The sequence below is a fragment of the Entelurus aequoreus genome, linkage group LG03, assembly GCF_033978785.1.
Source record: "Entelurus aequoreus isolate RoL-2023_Sb linkage group LG03, RoL_Eaeq_v1.1, whole genome shotgun sequence".
NCBI lineage: Eukaryota > Metazoa > Chordata > Actinopteri > Syngnathiformes > Syngnathidae > Entelurus > Entelurus aequoreus.
The window spans coordinates 80059546-80084738 of record NC_084733.1 but is presented as its reverse complement, the minus strand read 5'-3'; the positions used below and the strand labels follow the sequence as shown (position 1 = coordinate 80084738).

General features: G+C 44.5%; 1 protein-coding gene across 5 annotated transcripts in view; it reads right to left on the bottom strand.

Annotated features, from left to right (window-relative positions):
- LOC133646933 (uncharacterized) overlaps nt 1-24279 on the bottom strand; it is a 55698-nt gene extending 31419 nt beyond the window's left edge. For 2 of the 5 annotated variants that reach the window (XM_062042876.1, XM_062042877.1), the window contains exon 1: nt 2036-4234. In XM_062042876.1, coding sequence (XP_061898860.1) covers nt 2036-3626 — 1591 coding nt within the window. In that variant the 5' untranslated portion in view covers nt 3627-4234. Of the gene's footprint in view, nt 1-2035; nt 4238-9715; nt 9977-14725; nt 14987-23996 lie in introns of those variants that run through there. The other 3 variants (XM_062042880.1, XM_062042879.1, XM_062042878.1) reach the window with 3 other exon arrangements.
- Nucleotides 24280-25193: the final 914 nt, after the last annotated feature.

Sequence of the window (25193 nt, the reverse complement as noted above, 5' to 3'; positions counted from 1 at the left end):
GGTCGTGCCCTAAACACCTCCCTAGGGAGCCGTTCGGGTGGCATCCTGACCAGATGCCCAAACCACCTCATCTGGCTCCTCTTGATGTGGAGGAGCAGCGGCTTTACTTTGAGCTCCTCCCGGATGGCAGAGCTTCTCACCCTATCTCTAAGGGAGAGCCCCGCCACCCGGCGGAGGAAACTCATTTCGGCCGCTTGTACCCGTGATCTTGTCCTTTCGGTCATAACCCAAAGCTCATGACCATAGGTGAGGATAGGAACATAGATCGACCGGTAAATTGAAAACTTTGCCTTCCGGCTCAGCTCCTCCTTCACCACAACGAATCTATATAGCGTCTGCATTACTGAAGACGCCGCACCGATCCGCCTGTCAATCTCACGATCCACTCTTCCCTCTCTCCTGAACAAGACTCTCTTGGGGCAGGGTCGCCTCCCCAACCCGGAGATGGCACTCCACCCTTTTCCGGGTGGGGTCTTTGCATCTTAAAACGGTAAGATACAAAGACTTAAGTCACCATGACCATCATCCTTGAAGTAGTTTGAGTTCCGTGCAGCGCTCGCAGTTGGTTGATGGCGCTATGCGCACCCTGAACTCCATTGTAGAAATGTGTCTTTCTACATTTGTTGTTGGTTCTTTTTTATTTAATGCTTAAATCTAACATGTTCACATTGGTTGAGTTTGTAGTTTTGTTACCTTTAATTCGGCTATAATGGTGTCTGTGACGTGACCTCTGTATCGGGTTCTTCTGGAACCACAGGAAAGGGAACAACACTCTGCTGCAGCGGGTTACAATCGTTTTAATTATCTTGCACAACCGTGTCCGGTGGCTTTTCAGCTCCTCCTTGGTCCTCGCCTCTGCTTTTCAGCACCGCTCTCGTGGTGTCGCTCTCGTGCTCTCCAGCCCACACACCCCCCTCATAGTCTCCGAAGCTGCTAATAAAGGAACAGGTGATTAGATAACTCGTTCCAGCTGAGATATCCACCCACCTGTCTGCCGCTTCATGGCCGGCCCCTGCACACACCCCGCCCGCAGGGAACGCGTGCACCACGCCCCTCTCCACATGCCTCCACCGCTAGACTTATGCCGGGCAGCCGTCCGGCCTCGCCCACTCCCCCCAGACCCCCCCATAGCGGGGCGAGAGAGGAAGTCGGCCACGGCCATCTGCGCACCCGGCCTGTGGACCACCCGGAAGTTGTAGGGCTGTAATGCCAGATACCACCGGGTGATCCGCGCGTTGGCGTCCTTCATGCGGTGGAGCCACTGGAGCGGTTTGTGGTCCGAGCAGAGACTGAAGGCACGCCCCAACAGGTAGTAGCGGAGGGCCCTGACCGCCCACCGGATGGCAAGGCACTCCCTCTCCACCGTGCTGTACTTTGCCTCCCGGTCCGAGAGTTTCCGGCTGATGTACAGCACGGGGCGGTCGACGTCCCCCTCCCGCTGTGACAGCACCGCCCCCAGCCCCCGGCCCGACGCGTCCGCCTGCAGACAGAAAGGGATGTCAAAGTTAGGCATGTGCAGCACCGGCTCCTCGCAGAGTGCTGTTTTTACCTTTTTAAACCCCCGCTGGCACTGCTCCGTCCACTGGACCAGTTCTGGAGCACCCTTTCGGGTGAGGTCAGTCAGTGGGCCGGTCAAGTCCGCGAACCGGGGAATGAACCGGCGGTAGTAGCCCGCCAGTCCCAAAAACTGCCTCACCTCTTTTTTTGTCTTGGGGGGTGGACAGGCCGCGATTGCCGTTGTTTTGTCTACCTGGGCCCGCACCTGCCCCCCCCAAGTGGTACCCCAGATACTGTACCTCCCTCCGGCCAACTGCGCACTTCGCCGGGTTGGCGGTGAGCCCCGCCCGCCTCAGGGACTCAAGCACCGCCCCCACCCGCCGCATGTGTTCTTCCCAGCTGCCACTCTGGATGATGACATCATCCAGGTATGCAGCCGCGTATGCAGCGTGGGGGCGCAGCATGCGGTCCATGAGACGCTGGAACGTGGCGGGCGCCCCGAACAAGCCAAACTAAAGTGTCACAAATTGGTACAAACCTTCCGGAGTGGAGAAAGCCGTTTTTTCTCGGGACTCTGGTGACAAGGGAATCTGCCAGTAGCCCTTGGTCAAATCCAGTGTCGTGAAAAAACGAGCAGTGCCCAGCCGATCTAGGAGCTCGTCGACCCGAGGCATTGGGTACGCGTCAAAACGTGACATTTCATTCACCCTGCGGTAATCCACACAGAACCGCACAGTCCCATCCTTCTTCCCAACCAGAACAACGGGACTGCACCACGCGCTGTGGGATTCTTCTATTACCCCCAACTCAAGCATGGTTTTTAATTCCTCCCGAACCACTTTGCGCTTGTGTTCGGGAAGCCGATATGGCAGAGACCGCACCGTAACCCCCGGGCTGGTCTCAATATGATGTCGGATGACTACCGTGCGCCCGGGCCGCGAGGAGAACACATCCGAGTAGCGCCGCTGTAACTCAGCAACCTCCGCTCTCTGCGCCAATGTGAGCTGGTCATCACAGGACAACTGAGGGGCCGGGCCAGAGCGCGGGATCTCCGGCCCCAACTCCTCCTCCTCCTTCACCACTGTCACCATGGAAAGAGGCAGAGCTGCCTTCAGCAGGTTCAGATGATAGATCTGAGTGTCTCCGCGTCGGTCCGAGCGCCGAACCTCGTAATCGACATCACCCACTTGCCGTGTGACCTCAAAGGGTCCCTGCCACTTTGCATGTAATTTGGAGCTTGAGGTTGGAAGCAATACAAGTACTTTTTCTCCCGGTGTGAATTTGCGTAGTTGGGTCCCCCTGTTATACGTGCGCCGCTGACGCTCTTGGGCACGGAGCAAATTCTCACGTGACAAGTGCCCCACCTTGTGGAGTTTTGCTCGCATGTCCATGACGTACTGAATTTCATTTTTGCTGGAGCTTGGACCCTCCTCCCAGCTTTCTTTAATGACGTCCAGCACTCCGTGAGGCCTCCGGCCGTACAATAACTCGAACGGTGCAAAACCAACTGAGGCCTGAGGTACCTCCCGCATCGCAAACATTAGGGGGTCCAACCATTTATCCCAATTCTGTTTTTCCTCGTGCATAAATTTACGGATCATGGTTTTCAGCGTTTTGTTTAATCTCTCCACCAGCCCATCCGTTTGCGGATGGTACACGCTGGTGCGGATCGCTTTAATTCCCAGTAACCCGTAAAGCTCCTTTATCGTGCGTGACATAAAGGACGTGCCCTGGCCAGTCAGAATCTCTTTCGGGATTCCAACTCGGGAGATGACCTGAAACAGCGCTTGCGCAACACTCTTGGCCGAGATAGAGCGCAAGGGCACTGCTTCGGGATAACGCGTTGCGTAATCCACCAGGACTAACACAAAGCGGTATCCCCGTGTGCTCGGGTGAAATGGTCCGATGAGGTCCATCCCGAACGGGACCTCCATGAGCGGTAATGGGTGCAAGGGCGCCTTTGGGGTGGCCGCTGGGTTCACCAGCTTGCAGTCCGGGCAAGCAGCGCACCAACGGCGCACATCTGCCCGGAGGCCTGGCCAATAGAAACGGACCATGACCCGATTAAGTGTTTTATCATACCCTAAATGGCCAGACATGGGATTAAAATGCGCCGCCTGGAAAACCATTTCCCGGCGGCGTTTTGGCACCAACAACTGGGTGCGTTCTCCCCGGTTTGAGTGTCACGGCTCACTCGGTATAATCTATCCCGAATAATTGAAAAATGGGGGAATACCCGCGCTTTCCCCGGGTGCACCAGCTGACCGTCAATGTAATCCACCTGGTACCAGGCCTCGCGCAAGGTTTCATCACGGGACTGCTCGAGGGGAAAGTCCTCAGTAGGTTGCCACCGGGGGGCCGGGGGGCCTCCCGCGAAGCCCCCACCGGTTCCCGCTCGGCAGTACCCGATGAAGCCGCGTCGCCGCTGAAAACCGCGCGGACAGCCCCCTCGCCGACTGCCCGTGAACGCACCCCCATACATTGTGTCACCAAATGGTTAAATCCCGGCCAATTTGTCCCTAAAATTACGGGGTGCGTAAGGTGCGCGCTTACGGCAACCTTGACTTTATGCTTTTGTCCCTCATATAAAATTTGCACTGGCACAATAGGGTACTCGTGCACATCCCCATGAATACACCTAATTTTCACCCGTGTCGCCCGCTTCAACGCCCCGGGTCGAACCAGGTTTTGGTGGACCATGGACTGTTTGCAGCCCGAATCCACCATTGCCCGATATGTACCCCCTTGTACCCTTACCGGGACACAGTACGTCTCTCCTAGATCGGGGGAGTGTGCTGGAGGCCCGACAACCCGCATCACCTGCCCCACCTCCATCATGGAGCACTCCCGGCGCACGTGCCCGGGCTGTCCGCACCTCCAGCACACCGGCCCTGGTGTTTGAGGTGCCATCTGCGAGGGAAGCCCTTTCCCCGCAGCGCCGGTATCCTGGAATGCACAAATTGTAGAGTTATTATCACCCCGTGTCCCCCCCCTTGTCGTGTGTCTCTGGGTGCGTGTGGGTGTGTGTTCTTTTTTTATGTCCATGTGGGGAACCTGTTCGCTGGCTCCGGGTGGCTCAGGCTGGCGTGGTCGTCGCTGCGGAGGTTCCCCCTCCAACCCCCCCCCATCGCGGGGCGAGTCGCCGGCGGGGTCCTGGGGTGGGCCCCTCGGCCTTCTTGGTTGCCATCTCCCGCTGGACCGCCAGGTGTTCCTCCGCCAGTTTCACAGCAGATTTGACGTCTGTGGGGCTGTGGTAGCGTACCCACGCGGATGTCCTGGCCGGGATGGCCTCCACGAATCGCTCCAGCACGATTGCCTCCAGCATTTTTGGATCCAGCCCGTTGGGCTGGAGCCAACGGGTTGCTGCGTCTCGTAGCTGGAACGCCAGCACGAAGGGCCGGTCCCCTGGCCCCAACATCATGGCCCGGAACTTCCAGCGATGGTCTTCGGGGCTGCTGCCGACCCGGTCCAGTATTGCGCAGCGCAAATTTGCATACTGCATGCGGGCGGTCGCCGGGAGACTCACCGCCGCCCGCTGCGCCTCCCCCACCAGGAGCGTCAGCAGCTTCGCGCCCCATTCCTCCTCCGGCCACCTGCACGATGTTGCCGTGGCCTCGAAGACATCGAGGAATGTCTGGGGGTCCTCCCCCTCTATCATGCGCTTCATGGAGGACATTCCTCCCGCCGCCTCTGCTCTGTCCATCAGTGCCTGCAGCACCTGTGTTTGCTGCCGGCTTGCCGTTGACACCTCGGCCTGTACTTGGCCCAGTGCCTCCAGCGGGGATGTTGTCGACATCTCTGTGGTCCGCCTTGTTGGGTGCCACTGTGACGTGACCTCTGTATCGGGTTCTTCTGGAACCACAGGAAAGGGAACAACACTCTGCTGCAGCGGGTTACAATCGTTTTAATTATCTTGCACAACCGTGTCCGGTGGCTTTTCAGCTCCTCCTTGGTCCTCGCCTCTGCTTTTCAGCACCGCTCTCGTGGTGTCGCTCTCGTGCTCTCCAGCCCACACCCCCCCCTCATGGTCTCCGACGCTGCTAATAAAGGAACAGGTGATTAGATAACTCGTTCCAGCTGAGATATCCACTCACCTGTCTGCCGCTTCATGGCCGGCCCCTGCACACACCCCGCCCGCAGGGAACGCGTGCACCACGCCCCTCTCCACAGTGTCATTTTGAAAATGGTTTTAATTATATTATAATTGTAATATTTGAATGATGATAATAATGTGTTGTGGCAGGTGCGGATTTCACCAATGTGGCGGTCTGAGGAAACACTCGGTTGCTTTTCCAAACATGTCTTTAATGGTAAACTGCCAACATGAGAACGCTAAACAGGAAGTGCTTAAAGTTTAATGGCTTTGTAAATACACTGAGACAAAGTCTAAGTTCATTGTGGTCTTCATGGTGATTTTGAACCTGCACCAATTTTTTGCGGTCCCTTCCAGAGTTTCTCCTTGTTCCCATTGGGTTGAGTTTTTTCTTGCCCTGATGTGGGATCGGAGCCGAGGATGTACTTGTGATTTGTGCAGCTCTTTGAGACATTTGTGATTGAGGGCTATATAAGTAAACTTTGGTTGGTTGATTGATTGATTGATTATTATCAGTCATATTAATAAAAGACAAATATCTCTACTTTGTCTTTGTCAAAGTAGTTCTCATTGATGAAAGTTAGGGACCTTCTCTATCATAAATCTACACACTTAATTTATATTGTTTTAGTTAAGCAGGACAGACTTCTGTTAAAACTGCTATTTCTATTATTTTAAGTTCAGCAGAAAAAGTTTATTTTAAGACAAATAAAGATATTCTGTTAGGTTTGTTTATGATTGAACAATTGGTTTCCCATGTATTTGTGTTACTCCAAAACCTATATATATATATATATATATATATATATAAGAAATACTTGACTTTCAGCGAATTCTAGCTATATATATATATATATTTATATGGTTTCCAATGTATTTGTGTTACTCCAAAACCTGCGCATCTAATTCCATTATGGTTGGAGTCAAATAGTATAAAAATATGTTGTAGATTGTCAGTCGTCAGGTCATATAATCCACAAAGATTGAATGGATGCAACTCTGACAGACGAACATCACTGCCGTTTTTTGGTTTGGTCGCGGTCGAAAAACCACATATCTGTGTTTTGGTCCCTTTTCCTTTCAGCTGCCATGGTTCCCAAGGGAAGGTGGGAGTCACGACCACAGCTGTTTTCAATCACCCTCTGCCTATTTAGTCTCATCTCACGCACCTGTTGGTGCGGGATCTTTCCAAGTTGTTCCTACACGTTGCTCCACGCCAACTCATCTTGGTTCCAGTCTTCCTGCTCGTTGAGTTTATTTTTGCGTCATTTCGATTCTGTAAGTTTTTGTAATTGAGTGCTCGGTCCTGCCGTTTTTCCCTTGCGGTCTACTTTTGTTTGTTACTTATTTTATTTTTACTTTTCTCCCCTCAGCTGTATTGTCTTCTGTTTTTGTCACTGCTAGCCTAGCGTAGTTTGCTGGCTTTAATAATCATGGCCCTTACAACCCGGATCATCATTAGGGCCCGAGCAGCAAAGGCTGTTTTTCTCCCACTTTGATCACATTTTTGCGGCCCTTAACATGAACAAAAACTCACCAATATATGCAAGCACCTTCGGTTTGGTGAAAAATTGTATATTTTGTCGTTACCTAAAATGAAATTTCAAAATTGACTCTATAGCACCCCCTTCAAAGTTTGAAAAAAATTAGCTCCTCCCACCAGATTCACCTTAAAAAGATGGAAATCTCTATCATGACGGAATGCACATAAAAACCTCACAAACCCATACTTGAAAACAAACATGAAGTCGGTCATCTTGGTTTCCGTCTGCCATTTTTAGGCCAAAAACAGGGGTCGTACTTTAACAAACTTTGACCAAATAAGTTGTGGTTTAAATGACAGATTCTAGACGTACCGGCGATGATAGATTGCGAAGGAATTTTGCCGAAGTCATAAGATGTGGGCGTGGTATGGCTACAAACTTTGAGCCGATAATTCACCACAAAACACAAAACGTTAATACGTCGGCTCCACAAAAATCGGTCTTAACCCTAATTGGTAGAAATAATGATGACGACATCTGTCAGTTCCTGTTTGTACCCATTCGTATTGGGTGGCGCCTTAAGACGAAAACTGCTCAATCAACCATCAAACTGTCATTACTGCACTTTAGATGATCAGGCTTTTAAAGGCCTACTGAAACCCACTACTACCGACCACGCAGTCTGATAGTTTATATATCAATGATGAAATCTTAACATTGCAACACATGCCTATACGGCTGGGTTAACTTATAAAGTGCAATTTTAAATTTCCCGCGACACTTCCGGTTGAAAACGTCTATGTATGATGACGTATGCGCGTGACGTCACGGAGGCAACGGAAGTATTGGTACACCAATGTGTCCCAATACAAACAGCTCTGTTTTCATCGAAAAATTCCACAGTATTCTGGACATCCGTGTTGGTGAATCTTTTGCAATTTGTTTAATGAACAATGGAGACTGCAAAGAAGAAAGCTGTAGGTGGGATCGGTGTATTAGCGGCGGACTACGGCAACACAACCAGGAGGACTTTGAGATGGATAGCAGACGCGCTAGCCGCCGACCTCACCTTGACTTCCTCCGTCTCCGGGCCGCCGACCGCATCGATGATCGGGTGAAGTCCTTCGTCGTACCGTCGATCGCTGGAACGCAGGTGAGCACGGGTGTTGATGAGCAGATGAGGGCTGGCTTGCGTAGGTGGAGAGCTAATGTTTTTATCATAGCTCTGACGAGGTCCAGTAGCTAAGTTAGCTTCAATGGCGTCGTTAGCAACAGCATTGTTAAGCTTCGCCAGGCTGGAAATTATTAACCGTGTATTTACAGGTCCGTGGTTTAATAGTATTGTTCATTTTCTGTCTATTCTTCCAGTCAGGGGTTTATTTATTTTGTTTCTATCTGCATTTGAGCCCGATGCTATCACGTTAGCTCCGTAGCTAAAGTGTTTCGCCGATGTATTTTCGTGGAGATAAAAGTCACTGTGAATGTCCATTTTGCGTTCTCGACTCTCATTTTCAAGAGGATATAGTATCCGAGGTGGTTTGAAATACACATCCGTGATCCACAATAGAAAAAGGAGAAAGTGTGGAATCCAATGAACCCTTGTACCTAAGTTACGATCAGAGCGAAAAAAGATACGTCCTGCACTGCACTCTAGTCCTTCACTCTCACGTACCTCATCCACGAATCTTTCATCCTCGCTCATATTAATGGGGTAATCGTCGCTTTCTCGGTCCGAATCTCTCTCGCTGTATTGTAAACATTGGGAAAATGTGAGCAGCCCTTCCTCCTGTGACGTCACGCTACTTCCGGTATAGGCAAGGCTTTTTTTTATCAGCGACCAAAAGTTGCGAACTTTATTGTCGTTGTTCCCTACTAAATCCTTTCAGCAAAAATATGGCAATATCGTGAAATGATCAAGTATGACACATAGAATGGATCTGCTATCCCCGTTTAAAAAAAAAAAAATTCATTTCAGTAGGCCTTTAAGTTGGGGTCTGTTCATGATTACAAATTGATATCAACACCAATATCACTCCCTTGTGGTGGAAAATCACAACAGTAATTATTTCCTTCTACATTTTCCCATCTTCCTGAAATTTTGGATGGATGGTGAGGCATTAGGAATGGCGTGGGGAAGTGGGTACGGGGGGTAAGGGCCCTTTTAACGCTGCTTGCAGTTTTTGGTGAAATTAAAAGGACTCTGTCTGTATATTTGCCTCTCTGGTATTTTTGGAATAAAAGCAAAACATGAAAAACTATAATAGTTGCATCACAAGCGAATGGGACAAGTTTGGGGTGATTTGGACAAGTGGGGTGACCTCACTAGTCAGAAATTGTATTTTAGAATAACTTAAAAACTGTAACGGACAAGATTTTGGACAAGTTTTGGAAGATTTGGACAAGGTGGGGGGCCAACTTCACACAGGTTCTAAAACAGGTTGCAAGCTCACACCCAAATACATGAATCTCATGATTTCACACTTTGGCATTGTTTAACACGAGTATCCAACATTGTAACATTTGTAAGTCAGAAAAGAGGAAAATCTTCAGGTCCCCTTTAACATTTTTAGTCCATACGTCTGCTTGTTAAAGTAGGTCTACTGTGGCTAAACAATGTCACAAAATGGAAACTACGACTCACCCCAACTGTCATCAAATCTTGGATCTCTCAGCTTTAAGAAAAGCAGCATCTTCCTGCTTGCCTCTTGACCTTTCTGTAGGAACAGATTCATCAGAGACCGAGCACTTTGTCTGTGGTCACGATTCTTTGATATCTTTTCTGCCTCAATGGGACTCAAGACATCCTCCTTTACAAGGTCATCCAACAGTTGACGTAGAACCGAGGAAGACACATCAGACACGATCCTAGACTTCATGTGTAGAATCTTTGCTCGGTGGTCCCCTAAAAAACAATGCAAAATGAGAAAGTCATGCCGCTCAGATGGCGTGATTGACCAAATATTCTGAACAAAAATATAAACGCAACACTTTTGTTTTTGCTCCCATTTTTCACGAGTTGAACTCAAAGATGTAAAGCATACAAAAAAAACTATTTCTCCCAAATATTGTTCACAGATCTGTCTAAAGCTGTGTTAGTGAGCATTTCTTCTTTGCCAAGATAGTCCATTCCACCTCACAGGTGTGTCATATCCAGTGTTGGGACTAACGCGTTACTAAGTAACGCGTTACTGTAACGCCGTTAGTTTCGGCGGTAACTAGTAATCGAACGTGTTATTTTTTATATGCAGTAACTCAGTTACCGTTACTGCATGATGCGTTACTGCGTTATTTTACGTTATTTTTATGTAGTATCGGCTAGAAACAGAAGATCTGAGTGTGTTTTATTGGAGTGCTCCGGTGGAAAATAAGAGGCGTGCTTTCTGTGGGTGGGGGAAAGCACGCCTCCCGGCAGGAGCCGTACTTCGGGGCTAACAACCTTCACTTTACCCGGAAGAGGGTCTTTACAGCTGAGGGTGAATGACGAGACCGGCGGTTTGTTGCAACTTTGTGACTTTATTGGACGCAGCCATCCACCAAGCTAGAACACCCGCACGCACTCACTGTCGCCGCTCCCTCACCTCTCTCGCCCACTCACTCACTGACGTCACTCACCTCACATGTTGTCATATCTTAAAGGGCCACACACACACACATACGCTACTCTCATAACAACTAACAAGACATCATGGTGAAGCCAGAAGTCGAGTTTTTTAACATGGAGACATTCTCAATACTTTTCTTTTGTCGAGCACAAAGAAAATAACATTTTAGTTAAATGTAAGTTGTGTCTTGGATCAAAGATCCTATCTACTTAGAGTTAAAGTTAAAGTGCCATTATGTTGCAGCTATTTAAAATAGTTTTGTCAATTTTTTCTGGCCTGAAATAAATTGGCCCTTTGAAACATATCTTTGTCTTTGTGTGTTGTATGTAGACCACATTGTTTGTGTGTTGTATGTAGACCACATTGCTTTCTGAGTTCAGTGATGCAAATGCATGTCAAGTTGATCAATCGATGGTATTATTCTCCAGTGCAATAACAGTACTGAAATGAAGGCTAAAAGGGCATTAATGGGAGCCTTAAAAAAAAAGGGGAAAAAAAGAAGTAACTAAATAGTTACTTTTCACAGTAACGCATTACTTTTTGGTGTAAGTAACTGAGTTAGTAACTGAGTTACTTTTGAAATAAAGTAACTAGTAATTGTAACTAGTTACTGGTTTTCAGTAACTAACCCAACACTGGTCATATCAAGATGCTAATTAAACAGCATGATTATTGCACAGGTGTCCCTTAGGCTGCCCACAATATGTGCAGTTTTGCTTTCTTGAGGGTCTGGGGGTATCTGGTGTGACCACCATTTGCCTCACGCAGGTATACAGTTGATCAGGTTGTGGATTGTGACCTGTGGAATGTTGGTCCACGCCTCTTCAATGGCTAGCTAGATATTGGCAGGAAGTCGTATACGCCGACCCACAGCATCCCAAACATGCTCAATGGGTGAGTCCGGTTAGCATGCAAGAACTGGGATGATTTTTATCTTCCAGGAATTGTGTACAGATGCTAGCAACATAGGGCCGTGCATTGTCATGCTGCAACATGAGGTGATGGTCTCGGGTGAATGACACAACAATGGGCATCAGGATCTCGTCACTGTATCTCTGTACATTCAAAATGCCATCAATAAAATGCACTTGCGTTCGTTGTCCATAATGTACGCTGCCCATACCATAACCCCACTCCCATCATAGGCCACTCCATTCACAACGTTGACATCAGCAAACCGCTCTCCCACACACACTGTCTGCCATCTGCCCTGAACAGTAAAAACCAGGATTCATCCGTGAAGAGAACAACTCTCCAATGCGCCAGACGCCATCGAATGTGAGCATTTGCTAGTCAGGTCGAGACCCTGATGAGGACTACGAGCATGCAGATGAGCTTCCCTGAAACGGTTTCTCACAGTTTGCGTAGAAATTCTTTGGTTATACAAACCAATTGTTGCAGCAGCTGTCCGGGTGGCTGGTCTCAGACGATCATGGAGGTGCACCTAGGTCCTAGGCTAGTGTGGTTAGACATAGTCAGCGGTGGTGAGGCCGATTGGATGTACTGCCGAAATCTCAGAAACTCCTTTGGAGACGGCTTAGGGTAGAAAAATGAATATTCAATTTGCGGGCAACATCTCTGGTAGACATTCCTGCAGTCAGCATGCCAACTGCACGCTCCCTCAAAACATGCGACATCTGTGGCCTTGTGCTGTGTGATAAAACTGTGCTTTTCGGACTAGCCTTTTATCGTGGGCGGCTTAAGGCACACCTGTGCCATAATCATGAAGTCTTTTGAGCGCTTTGTCCTGCCCCATCCCAAGGACATCACCGCCCCCCTCCTGGACCCACTGCAGTTCGCCTACAGAGCCAACAGGTCTGTGGATAATGCAGTGAAACTGGCCTTCCACTTCATTCTAGAGCATCTGGACTCCCCAGGAACCTAAGCCAGGATCCTGTTTGTGGACTTCAGCTCTGCCTTCAGCACCATCCTCTCTGGACTGCTACGAGACTAGCTCTACCACCTCAGCGTGCCCAACTCCCTCTGCAGATGGATCAATGACTTCCTGACGGACCGAAGACAGCACGTGCGGCTGGGGAAGATTGTCTCGGACAGTCGAACCACGAACACTGGTACTTCTCAGGGCTGTGTACTTTCCCCCTGGCTCTTCTCCCTGTATACAAACTGCTGCACCTCCAGTCACCAGTCCGTAAAGCTGACCAAGTTTGCGGACGACACCACCCTCATCGGGCTCATCTCGGATGACGATGAGTCCGCCTACAGGAGAGAGATGGACCGGCTGGCGTCCTGGTGCAGCCTCAACAACCTGGAGTTGAACACCCAGAAGACAGTGGAGATGATCATGGACTTCAGGAAAGTCCCAGCTTCACCATCCCCCCTCACCCTGATGTATTCTCCCATCCCCGTCTCCATCGTGGACTCCTTCCATTTCCTGGGCACCACCATCACCCAGGACCTCAAGTGGAAACCAACCATCAGCTCCCTCATCAAGAAGGCCCAGCAGAGGATGTACTTCCTACGGCAGCCGAGGAAACTTAAGGTGCTGACCGAGATGCTGGTGCAGTTCCACACGGCCATCATCGAGTCCATCCTCACCTCCTCCATCACCGTGTGGTTCCCCGTAGCCACAGACCGGGACAAGCATCGACTACAGCGCATCGTACGTGCTGCTGAGAAGGCTATTGGCTGCAGGCTCTCATCCCTCCAGGACCAGGAGGCGTGTGGGTCGGATCACAGCTGACTCTTCTCACCTTGGACACAAACTATTCTCCTCAGGCAGGAGACTACGGTCCATCCAGACCCACACCTCCCGCCACCTGAACAGTTTTTTTCCCACGGCCATCAGACTAATGAACAATAACAAGATCTGATAGCTCAGTTACAGCTAGTTTTTATTCCTATTCTGTGTTATATGTGTTTTATGTTGCACGATTGCACCAAGAACAATTCCTAGTTTGTAAACCCGTTCTCAAACAATGGCAATAAAAACTATTCTGATTCTGATTTCGATTCTGAAGTATCATCCCTGCCGGAGGAGGAATAGCTAAACATGCTTCATTACACACCGTAGGAGGATAGAATAGCTCACCGCTAACAACGAGCTAGCTCTCCTGAATGTAAACAAATGCCATGGGTTGATCTACACCTGACATCCACTGTAATGATACTAAGTACAAGAGTGTATCTATTCGATACTACTATGATTACATCGATATTTTTTAGCATCACAAAATCTTTTTTCGTTTTTTTAAATCATACTATGTTTATAAACTCAGAAAATACATCCCTGGACACATGAGAACTTTGAATATGACCAATATATGATCCTTTAACTACCTGGTATCGGATCGATACCTAAATGTGTTATCATCCAAAACGAATCTAAAGTATCCAAACAACAGAAGAATAAGTGATTATTACATTCTAACAGAAGTGTAGATGGAACATGTTCAAACAGAAAGTAAGCAGATATTAAATGTAAATGAACAAGTAGATTAATAATGTTGACAAAATAATAGAATGATAAATGACACAATATGTTACTGCAGACGTTAGCAGACCAATTAGGAGCCTTTGTTTGCTTACTTACTAATGAAAGAAAAGTTGTCTTGTATGTTTACTATTTTACTTAAGGACATAATTGTTCCTGGATTGCAATAAGAAACATATGTTTAATGTATGTAAGATGTTTTGTTAAAATAAAGCCAATATTGCTTTTTTTTGTGGTCCCCTTCATTTCGAAAAGTATCGAAATACATTTTGGTACCGGTACGAAAATATTTTTTATCGGGACAACCCTACTTTGTATTAGAAACGACAACATTTCTAATGTCTTCCCCACAACAAGAGCGCAGATAAAAAAATAAGGAACTTAGTGACTACAATGGCGGACTCACAGGTTGTGCAAATTCCAAATGGCTCGTTTGGAGGATGTATGAAGGAAAACAAGATTGTTTCATAAATATTCCTGCAATGCCTCCATGGTTTGTCACACCTCAACAAATAATGCAAATAATGAAGGTAGTTTATATTGCAGTGTTAAAACCATTAGTCCATAGGTCTGGTTGTAAAGGGCATCTCCAACTCACCATGCATTTGAAGGTGAAAATATTTGTTCTGGATTACGAAACGTATCACCTTCCCTCTTGCTTCTTGGCTTTTCTGTTTTGCCAGAGCAAAGAGACATTGAACTCTTTCTTGAAGGTCAGGGTTCTTCAATATGTGTTCTCTTTCTGTGGGACTCAAGACTTGGTCCTTTTCAAGATCATCCATCAGCTGATGAAGATCAAAGGAGGACAACTCGTGCCTCTCCTTAGGCCTCTTTTTCGGAACGTCGGATGGTTCAAGCGCTGAAAAACAATGGAAACATAGAAAGTCAGTAAGCGGTCTTATTTACGTGCCTCCACTTCGACTGCGTCTTCTCCCCTTTCAGCCATGTTATAGTGTTTAGCGCTTCAGTATGGAGTCCACGGACAGTTAGGACACGTACTACTTGTTACTGTAACTACGCCCGGCTAGAATGTCAATCTCGCGCAAAGCATTTTGGGTAAATTTTGACCACATCCTCTGACGTCATCAATGGGAAAAACGTCTCAAATTGGGATAATTTGGAGGAAGTATGAAGGAAGGCAATATCTCAGTTTCAGTTCACATTTCCGGGACTTATGCAGATCCTAAATACACAAAAACAGATACCAATAGGTAAGAAAAGTTGGTTTTGCATAACAGGTCTGGTCTAACATTGAATTGAATATAATCATAGCACTGTTGCTAACTGCTAAACAAGAAATACAAACTACAAACACAATAAAACGATCGCTTTCTGTACAACGACCAATGGAATGTTTATATCTTTCAGCACGAGACCTGCCTTCCCCGTTTAGACGATGACTTCAACATACTCTGCACTTCTCAGGTAGAAATGCTGGACGCAAATGAGGATCTTGCCATGTCTTCAGGTCTAAATCAAACTTCAAGGTTGACCAACTTCTCAATGTATGGCCACATCCTTCCACTATGTAAATGCGGCGTAAAATGTATAATCCTGCACAAACTTTTACCAACTCAGAGGTGACGCAGCAGCTCAATATGTACTGACATACTGATATAAGTTATATATATATATATATTAGGGCTGCAACTAACGATTAATCTGTTGATTATTACTTCGATTAATCGATTAATAATCGGATAAAAGAGACAAACTACATTTCTATCCTATCCAGTATTTTATTGAAAAAAACCAGCATACTGGCACCATACTTATTTTGATTATTGTTTCTCAGCTGTTTCTAAATGTTGCAGTTTATAAATAAAGGTTTATTAAAAAAAAAAAAAAAAAAAAAAAAAAATGTTTAATTTAAAAAAAAAAAACTCTGCGCATGCGCATAGCATAGATCCAACGAATCGATGACTAAATTAATCGGCAACTATTTTAATAATCGATTTTAATCAATTTAATCGATTAGTTGTTGCAGCCCTAATATATATATAAGCTTGTTATCTCTCTGTGATCAAGGTGCCACTAAAAGTAGTCCCTCTGCGTTAGCTTTTCTAATAACAATGTCCCTAATACGTGTTTAATATGCAGGTCATGACATGTAAATGGAGTATTGTTGGCGGTTTTTAGGGGGATTTATAGGCGGATTAGATGACTCGCTTCGAACAGTGAATACTATTATTACACAAGTTTTTTATACATTTTATTAGTAGATTTTTGTTCAAAACTAAAGTGTAAAAAAAATATGGTAAGTTGCAATAATTTCACCTCCAAATTGTATGTATATTACTGTAAATGGAAAAACAGTACTGCTGTTTCTATGGTAAAAAAAAAAAAAAGGCAGCTCAATTGCCAAAATGTTACTGTAAAATGTAAATTTGTTATTTTACTTTAAATAAAAAAACCTGCAATTTTACAGTAAAATTTTGGCGCATGAGCTGCCAGTTTGTTTTGTTTTTTTTCGTACCGCAAATCAACAAGTGTAGATTTTTCGGTGTATTACTGTAAATGCCAAAACGGCACTAGAGTTTATTACAGTAAAATAAAAGCACAGTTTTTTTTATTTAGAGAAAAATGCTTTAAAAACCACAGTAAATCGATACGTTTACATTGCACAATTTGATGGACAACTTGCTTTGAAATCATTATTATTAGTATTTATTTCTATTTAAAAAATGTTTTGAATTTTTTATCATATATTTTTGCATAATTAGACAATATTTAAGTTAACATAATTTGCGATTACATGCAGTACATATTTTTTTTTTTCTCCCAAAATAGAAAGAAATAATTCATTTAGTAAGAAAAGTTACAGTACTTTATTGATACCTATTATTTCCAGGCTTTCGAGGGCCAAATAAAATGGCGTGGCGGGCCACATCTGGCCCCCGGGCCTTGAGTTAGACACCTGTGGTCTAGTACAAGCACAATTTTACAGTTTACAATACACACAAAAGAGAAAACATAAATATAGTGGAAATGACAGCCCCCGCGACCCATGGATTGAAAACTGTCAGGACTTGGTCCTTGGCGTGGTTTGTTCTCCCAGAAGGCAACGGAAAATTGGCGCGTGCGAGACGTGAATTTAAATACATGTTTATTTTAATTAATCAAAAAAGGTGCAAACAAAAGGCGCTCACAGTGGAGGTACAAAACGACTATGAAAACAAAACACTAGCACAAAGGCAGAACTAGGACATAAAACAAAACTTGCAAACTACGGCTTGAATAAAGAAAACTTACTTGGAACCAGAACAGGACATGAAAAAGAGCAGCATGGATCATGAACAAGGGGGTGTAGAAAGTGTGTCAAGAGTGATGTCGCCAGGCCGAATGCCTGGCAACAATGGCCTTAAATACTAGTGACATGATTAGTGAAAACAGGTGCGTGACCCAAAATGTGAAAACGTGAGACAGGTGCGTGACATGAGGATGTGAACCAGGTGAAACTAATGGTTACTATGGTGACAAAGCAAGGGAGTGAAGACAAGAACTAAAAAGTGTCCAAAAAATAAACAGCACATGGCCAAACCAAAACATGATAAACAGACATGACAGAACCCCCCCCTTACGGTCAGATCCCAGATGTCCAAAAACAAAAAACAGAATCAAGAGTCATGGGAGGGCGGGAGGGGTACATGGCGGTGGGTCGCCAGGCCAAGTGGCCCCGAATCCACCGAGGCATAGTCATGTGGCGGCGGCGTTCCACTCGCCGCCGCCACATGCGAGGTGGGCGACCCGGGAAGGGCCACATGCGTGGCCGACGATCAGGTGGGCGCACTTGGCGTGGCGGACGACCAGGTAGTGGCCACAACCGTGGCAGACGAGGAGGCAGACGAGGAGGCAGACGAGGAGGCAGACGAGGAGGCAGGCGCGTCGTTGTCATTGCAGGTGTGGAAGCCGCAGATGACGCAGGTGCGAGTGCAGCAGATGAAGCAGGCAGCGAAGCAGGTAGCGAAGCTTGGCGTGGCGCGTCGGGCGGCGAAGCTTGGCGTGGAGAAGCTTGACGTGGCCATGGTTGGTCTTGGCATTGTTGGTCTTGGACTTGGTCTTGGTGTTGCCATGGTTGGTCTTGGACTTGGTCTTGGTGTTGGCATGGTTGGTCTTGGACTTGGTCCTGGCGTGGTTGGTCTTGGACTTGGTCCTGGCGTGGTTGGTCTTGGACTTGGTCTTGGCGTGGGGGATCTTGGTCTTGGCGTGGGGGGTCTTGGTCTTGGCGTGGGGGGTCTTGGTCTTGGTCTTGGCGTGGGGGGTCTTGGTCTTGGCGAGGGTCTTCGTCTTGGTCTTGGCATGGGGTGTGTTTGTCTTGGCATGGGGGTGCTTGGTCTTGGCGTAGGGGTCTTGGTCTTGGCGTGGGGGGTCTTGGTCTTGGCGTGGGTCTGGTACCGGAGCTTGGTGTCGTGGAGCTGGTACCGGAGCTTGGCGGTGTGGAGCTGGTACCGGAGCTTGGCGGCGTGAAGCAGGTACCTGAGCTTGGCGGCGTGGAGCAGGTACCGGAGCTTGGCGGCGTGGAGCAGGTACCGGAGCTTGGCTGCGTGGAGCAGGTACCGGAGCTTGGCGTGGTGCAGCATGGCATGTTGCTAGCCGTGGTGCAGGTGGAGGTGGCCTATCTGGGGTTTGCGGTTTAGCAGGGCGAAAGACCGGTGGTGGTGGCCGAACCGGAGGTTGCGGCTTAGCAGGCCGAAAAACTGAAGGAGGCGGCCGTGCCGGAGGCTGTGGCTTAACAGGTCGAAGCTGAGCCACCCCACCTGAAGAGTTCCCAGTCCTAGCCCCCCCCCCTCAAGGAGCGGATACCAGACGTGCTTCCCGCGGTCTGGAACCGTTTTTTGGGGTGGGTGGAGGGAGGTCAGGAGGGGGGCAGAAATCTCCCCTTTAAATTTTCCAAAAAGTATTTTATTCTTCCCCACCTGGGATTGAGTGGGGGAGAAAAAAATGTTTTGTGACTTAGCCGTGGCTTGAGTCCTGGGGAGCGGGAGATCGAAAGAAAAAGAGTTGAAAAAAAATTCCTGGTCTGTGCCGTCATCAGGGCGAAGCTGGGCTGCCTGCTGATTGCTTCCGCCCGGAGGGGGAGGAGCTTGCGGGAGTGAGGCGTCCTCTCTGTTTGCGGAAGTCATCCGTCTTGGGCGACGTGCCAACGTCGTCCTCGGACCAAATGGAGCACAATGGCACCAGTCTTCCATCTGGCCCCCACATCATGTCTCTGTGCTCCTTGGAGGAGTAGCGCAGCGTTTCCTCCTCCATCGCGCGCAGGACCGCCCAAGAAGCCTCGTCAAAAGCGTCCAATTTTCGTGCGGGAGATTTTTTATGCTGGCGACATACAGTCAAGACTCGGTTCTTGGAGTGGTTGGTTCTCCCAGAAGGCAACGGAAAATTGGCGCGTGCGAGACGTGAATTTAAATACATGTTTATTTTAATTAATCAAAAAAGGTGCAAACAAAAGGCGCTCACAGTGGAGGTACAAAACGACTATGAAAACAAAACACTAGCACAAAGGCAGAACTAGGACATAAAACAAAACTTGCAAACTACGGCTTGAATAAAGAAAACTTACTTGGAACCAGAACAGGACATGAAAAAGAGCAGCATGGATCATGAACAAGGGGGTGTAGAAAGTGTGTCAAGACTGCCTGGCAACAATGGCCTTAAATACTAGTGACATGATTAGTGAAAACAGGTGCGTGACTCAAAATGTGAAAACGTAAGACAGGTGCGTGACATGAGGATGTGAACCAGGTGAAACTAATGGTTACTATGGTGACAAAGCAAGGGAGTGAAGACAAGAACTAAAAAGTGTCCAAAAAATAAACAGCACATGGCCAAACCAAAACATGATAAACAGACATGACAGAAAACTGCTTAAATATATAAAATATAAATAGTTTTTATAGTCAGAAATAAATGAACAAAATAATGAATGTGCAAACATTTTGAGCTGCACGCGTGCATTTTAAATTGACTTAAAAAAAAACACTTGTACTGCAAATTTATAAGAAGAGACTTTCAGGCCGGAGTGGAAAAAAAAACTGCAAAGGTGCAAAATATGTGACAAGAACACAAGCAGATTATTTGGTGGCAGAAATTAAACAATTTAGGTTAAATTGTGATAAAATTAAGTTTTTTTATGACTAGATCAGGGTGTCAAACTCGTTTTCATTGCAGTTATGGTTGCCCTCAGAGGGCCGCTCTTAACACTGAGTAATATATGAATATACATGTACACACATATATATATATATATATATATATATATATATATATATATATATATATATATATATATATATATATATATATATATATATATATATATATATATATATATATATATATATATATATATATATATATATATATATATATATATATATATATATATATATTAGGGCTGCAACAACTAATCGATTAAATTGATTAAAATCGATTATAAAAATAGTTGGCGATTAATTTAGTCATCGATTCGTTGGATCGATGCTATGCGCATGCGCAGAGGCTACTTTTTTTAATTATTTTTTTATAAACCTTTATTTATAAACTGCAACATTTACAAACAGCTGAGAAAGAATAATCAAAATAAGTATGGTGCCAGTATGCTGTTTTTTTTCAATAAAATACTGGAAAAGATAGAAATGTAGTTTGTCTCTTTTATCCGATTATTAATCGATTAATCGAAGTAATAATCAACAGATTAATCGATTATCAAATTAGTTGTTAGTTGCAGCCCTAATATATATATATATATATATATATATATATATATATATATATATATATATATATATATATATATATATATATATATATATATATATATATATTAAAGTTAAAGTACCAATGATTGTCACACACACAATAAGTGTGACAAAATTATTCTCTGCATTTGACCCATCACCGTTGATCACCCCCCGGGAGGTATATATATATATATATATATATATATATATATACATATATATATATATATATATATATATATATATATATATATATATATATATATATATATATATATATATATATATATATATATATATATATATAAATTTACTTTAAAACCTGGCAGCTCAGTCACCAGAATTTTACAGGAAAAGCAGTGTTTTTTTTACAGCATATAAAAAAGTTGAATACATGGAAAAACAACACTGTCTTTAGCGGTACAATTCAACAGAGCTGTCAGTTTGTTAGTTTTTTACCGTAAAATCTTGTTGTTTTAATTTTTTTTTTTTTGGTAAATGTGTTAGTGTCTTACTGTATATGGAAAAAAACAGTACCAAAGTTGCTTTTACGGTAAAAAAAAAAAAGTTCACTCTGCGGAATTTAATCGTACAATCTATTGTCAATTTTACAGTTTAAAATTTAATTGATCATTTGTTTTGAAATCATAAGTCAAGCAGTTATTTAAAGGCCTACTGAAACCCACTACTACCGACCACGCAGTCTGATAGTTTATATATCAATGATGAAATCTTAACATTATAACACATGCCAATACGGCCGGGTTAACTTATAAAGTGACATTTTAAATTTGCCGCTAAACTTCCGGTTCGAAACGCCTCTGAGGATGACGTATGCGCGTGACGTAGCCCGACGAACACGGGTATGCCTTCCACATTGAAGCCGATACGAAAACGCTCTGTTTTCATTTCATAATTCCACAGTATTCTGGACATCTGTGTTCGTGAATCTGTTTCAATCATGTTCATTGCATTATGGAGAAGGAAGCCAAGCAAGCAAAGAAGAAAGTTGTCGGTGCGAAATGGACGTATTTTTCGAACGTAGTCAGCCACAACAGTACACAGCCGGCGCTTCTTTGTTTACATTCCCGAAAGATGCAGTCAAGATGGAAGAACTCGGATAACAGAGACTCTAACCAGGAGGACTTTTGATTTGGATACACAGACGCCTGTAGAGAACTGGGACAACACAGACTCTTACCAGGATTACTTTGATTTGGATGACAAAGACGCAGACGTGCTACTGTGAGTATGCAGCTTTGGCTTTTTTTTGCGTATGTACGTAACTTTTTTAAAATATATAAGCTTTATGAACCTTGGGTTAGGTGAACGGTCTTTTGGGCTGAGTGATTGTGTGTGTTGATCATGTGTTTGAATTGTATTGGCGTGTTCTATGGAGCTAGGAGCTAGCAGAGGAGCTAGGAGCTAGCATAACACGTACCGTACCGTAAGTGCGCGTCACGTACGTAACTTTTTAAAAATATATAAGCTTTATGAACCTTGGGTTAGGTGAACGGTCTTTTGGGCTGAGTGATTGTGTGTGTTGATCGGGTGTTTGAATTGTATTGGCGTGTTCTATGGAGCTAGGAGCTAGCAGAGGAGCTAGGAGCTAGCATAACAAACACGCAGGTGTTATTATGCAGGATTAATTTGTGGCATATTAAATATAAGCCTGGTTGTGTTGTGGCTAATAGAGTATATATATGTCTTGTGTTTATTTACTGTTGTAGTCATTCCCAGCTGAATATCAGGTACCGTGAGTATGCAGCCTTGGCTGCTAAACATTCGATAACTTGACCGTATGTGCGCGTCACGTACGTAACTTTTTAAAAATATATAAGCTTTATGAACCTTGGGTTAGGTAAACGGTCTTTTGGGCTGAGTGATTGTGTGTGTTGATCAGGTGTTTGAATTGTATTGGCGTGTTCTATGGAGCTAGGAGCTAGCAGAGGAGCTAGGAGCTAGCATAACAAACACGCAGGTGTTTTTATGCAGGATTAATTTGTGGCATATTAAATATAAGCCTGGTTGTGTTGTGGCTAATAGAGTATATATATGTCTTGTGTTTATTTACTGTTGTAGTCATTCCCAGCTGAATATCAGGTCACCCCCGGCTCTCACAGCATCTTCCCTATCTGAATAGCTTCAACTCCCCACTAGTCCTTCACTTGCACTTTACTCATCCACAAATCTTTCATCCTCGCTCAAATTAATGGGGAAATTGTCGCTTTCTCGGTCCGAATCTCTCTCACTTCATGCGGCCATCATTGTAAACAATAGGGAACTTTGCGTATATGTTCAACTGACTACGTCACGCTACTTCCGGTAGGTGCAAGCCTTTTTTTTATCAGATACCAAAAGTTGCAATCTTTATCGTCGTTGTTCTATACTAAATCCTTTCAGCAAAAATATGGCAATATCGCGAAATGATCAAGTATGACACATAGAATAGATCTGCTATCCCCGTTTAAATAAAAAAAATTCATTTCAGTAGGCCTTTAAGCACAGTATTTATCTTTATATTAACAAAAAATATTTTTGGAATACATGATATTAGAATATTTTGATTTTGATAATATTGAATTTTAAAAGATATGCAATTGCATGTAGTACAAGATTTTTAATGTCAAAAGGAAAAGAACAAATTAATGTTTAGTAAGAAAAGATTAAGCATTTTATTAACGCATATTATTTCCAGGCTTTCGTGGGCCAAATAAAATAATGTGGCGGGCCAGATTTGGCTCTCGGGCCTTGAGTTTGACACCTGTGGACGAGATGTTATGAAAAATAAACAGTAAAATGTGTGAAATGGGCATTGTTTGGCATATCTGTATTTTTAAGGCAAAAAAAGTAATTATTGTATCGACTCATGAGTTAAAATTGCTCTCTATGTTGCTTTTAGTCTTGGTTCGCAATTTTAAAAAAGCAGATTATTAGTTGAGTAATGGTGGGAAATAAAACATTTAGACCGCACAAGCCATGTTTTGTTGCCCAGCCTCCAATAATGACGTCATACTCCCTGGTCTAAATGTTCGACGTTGTGTTGTTAGAGCAACTCGTCATTTATAGCAAAGGCGCCAAAAAGTTCAGACTTTGTCACGTTAAAAAAAAAAATTGTAGAATAGTTACATATATTTTCCAGGAGGCGACCCAGTGAAGACTGTATCGAGGCGAGAGTTTCGCGGACGCCCAGCGAGGAACGCAGGACTTCCACCACCTGCGACGGTTCGGTGTAACTTCCTTCCTTCAACAACCCTCGGCTCCTCAGTGTAGTACAAAACTTCTGGAAGTCTTCAGGAGTCAGTTCTGACAGCCTTTTTACCTCATTCGATTCGCTGAGCTCCATCTCTCTCACAAACTCACAGTCCGTCCAAAACTCAAAACAGTCACTCGTCCGACCGTTCGGGCGAGTTCGGGGGTTTTCCGGAATGGTGGGGGGCGCGAACACAATGACGTCATCAGCGCATTTGCATAATTTATTGTACAATTTGCTTTGTTGAGAATTTTTCAAGTGTTTGGACACTTTTAGTGACTTTTTTTCTTTATCAAAAACGACGAGCAACAAATCTAGCATCTTTTTCTGGTGTTATTATAAACTGCATTTGTGTTCTGCTTCTGTCGCTCGATGTCTGCGACGAACAGCGAGCATCAACGTTTTACGTACACTGCAAGTATATATATAATGTACTAACAGACACCTTCGTAACAATATGTGATATGCACAATATACGCACTGCAAGTATACACATAATGTAGTAACAGACACCTTCATATTAATATGTAATATGTTTTATATACACATTGCGAGTATATATATGATGTAGTAACAGACACCTTCATAACAATATGTAATATGTACAATATACACACTGCAAGTATATATATATATATATATATATATATATATATATATATATATATATATATATATATATATATATATATATATATATATATATATATATATATATATATATATATATATATATATATATATATATATAAAGTAGTATACTAGTAACAGACACCATCATAATAATATGCAATATGTTTTATATACACATTGCAAGTATATATATAATGTAGCAACATACACCTTCATAACAATATGTAATATATACAATATACCAGGGGTCACCAACCTTATTGAAACCAAGGGCTACTTCTTGGGTACTGATTAATGCGAAGGGCTACCAGTTAGATACACACTTAAATAAATTGCCAGAAGTAGCCAATTTGCTCAATTTACCTTTAACTCTGTTATTATTAATAATTAATGATATTTATCTTTGTGGAAACACTGATCATCACAATAAATATATATAG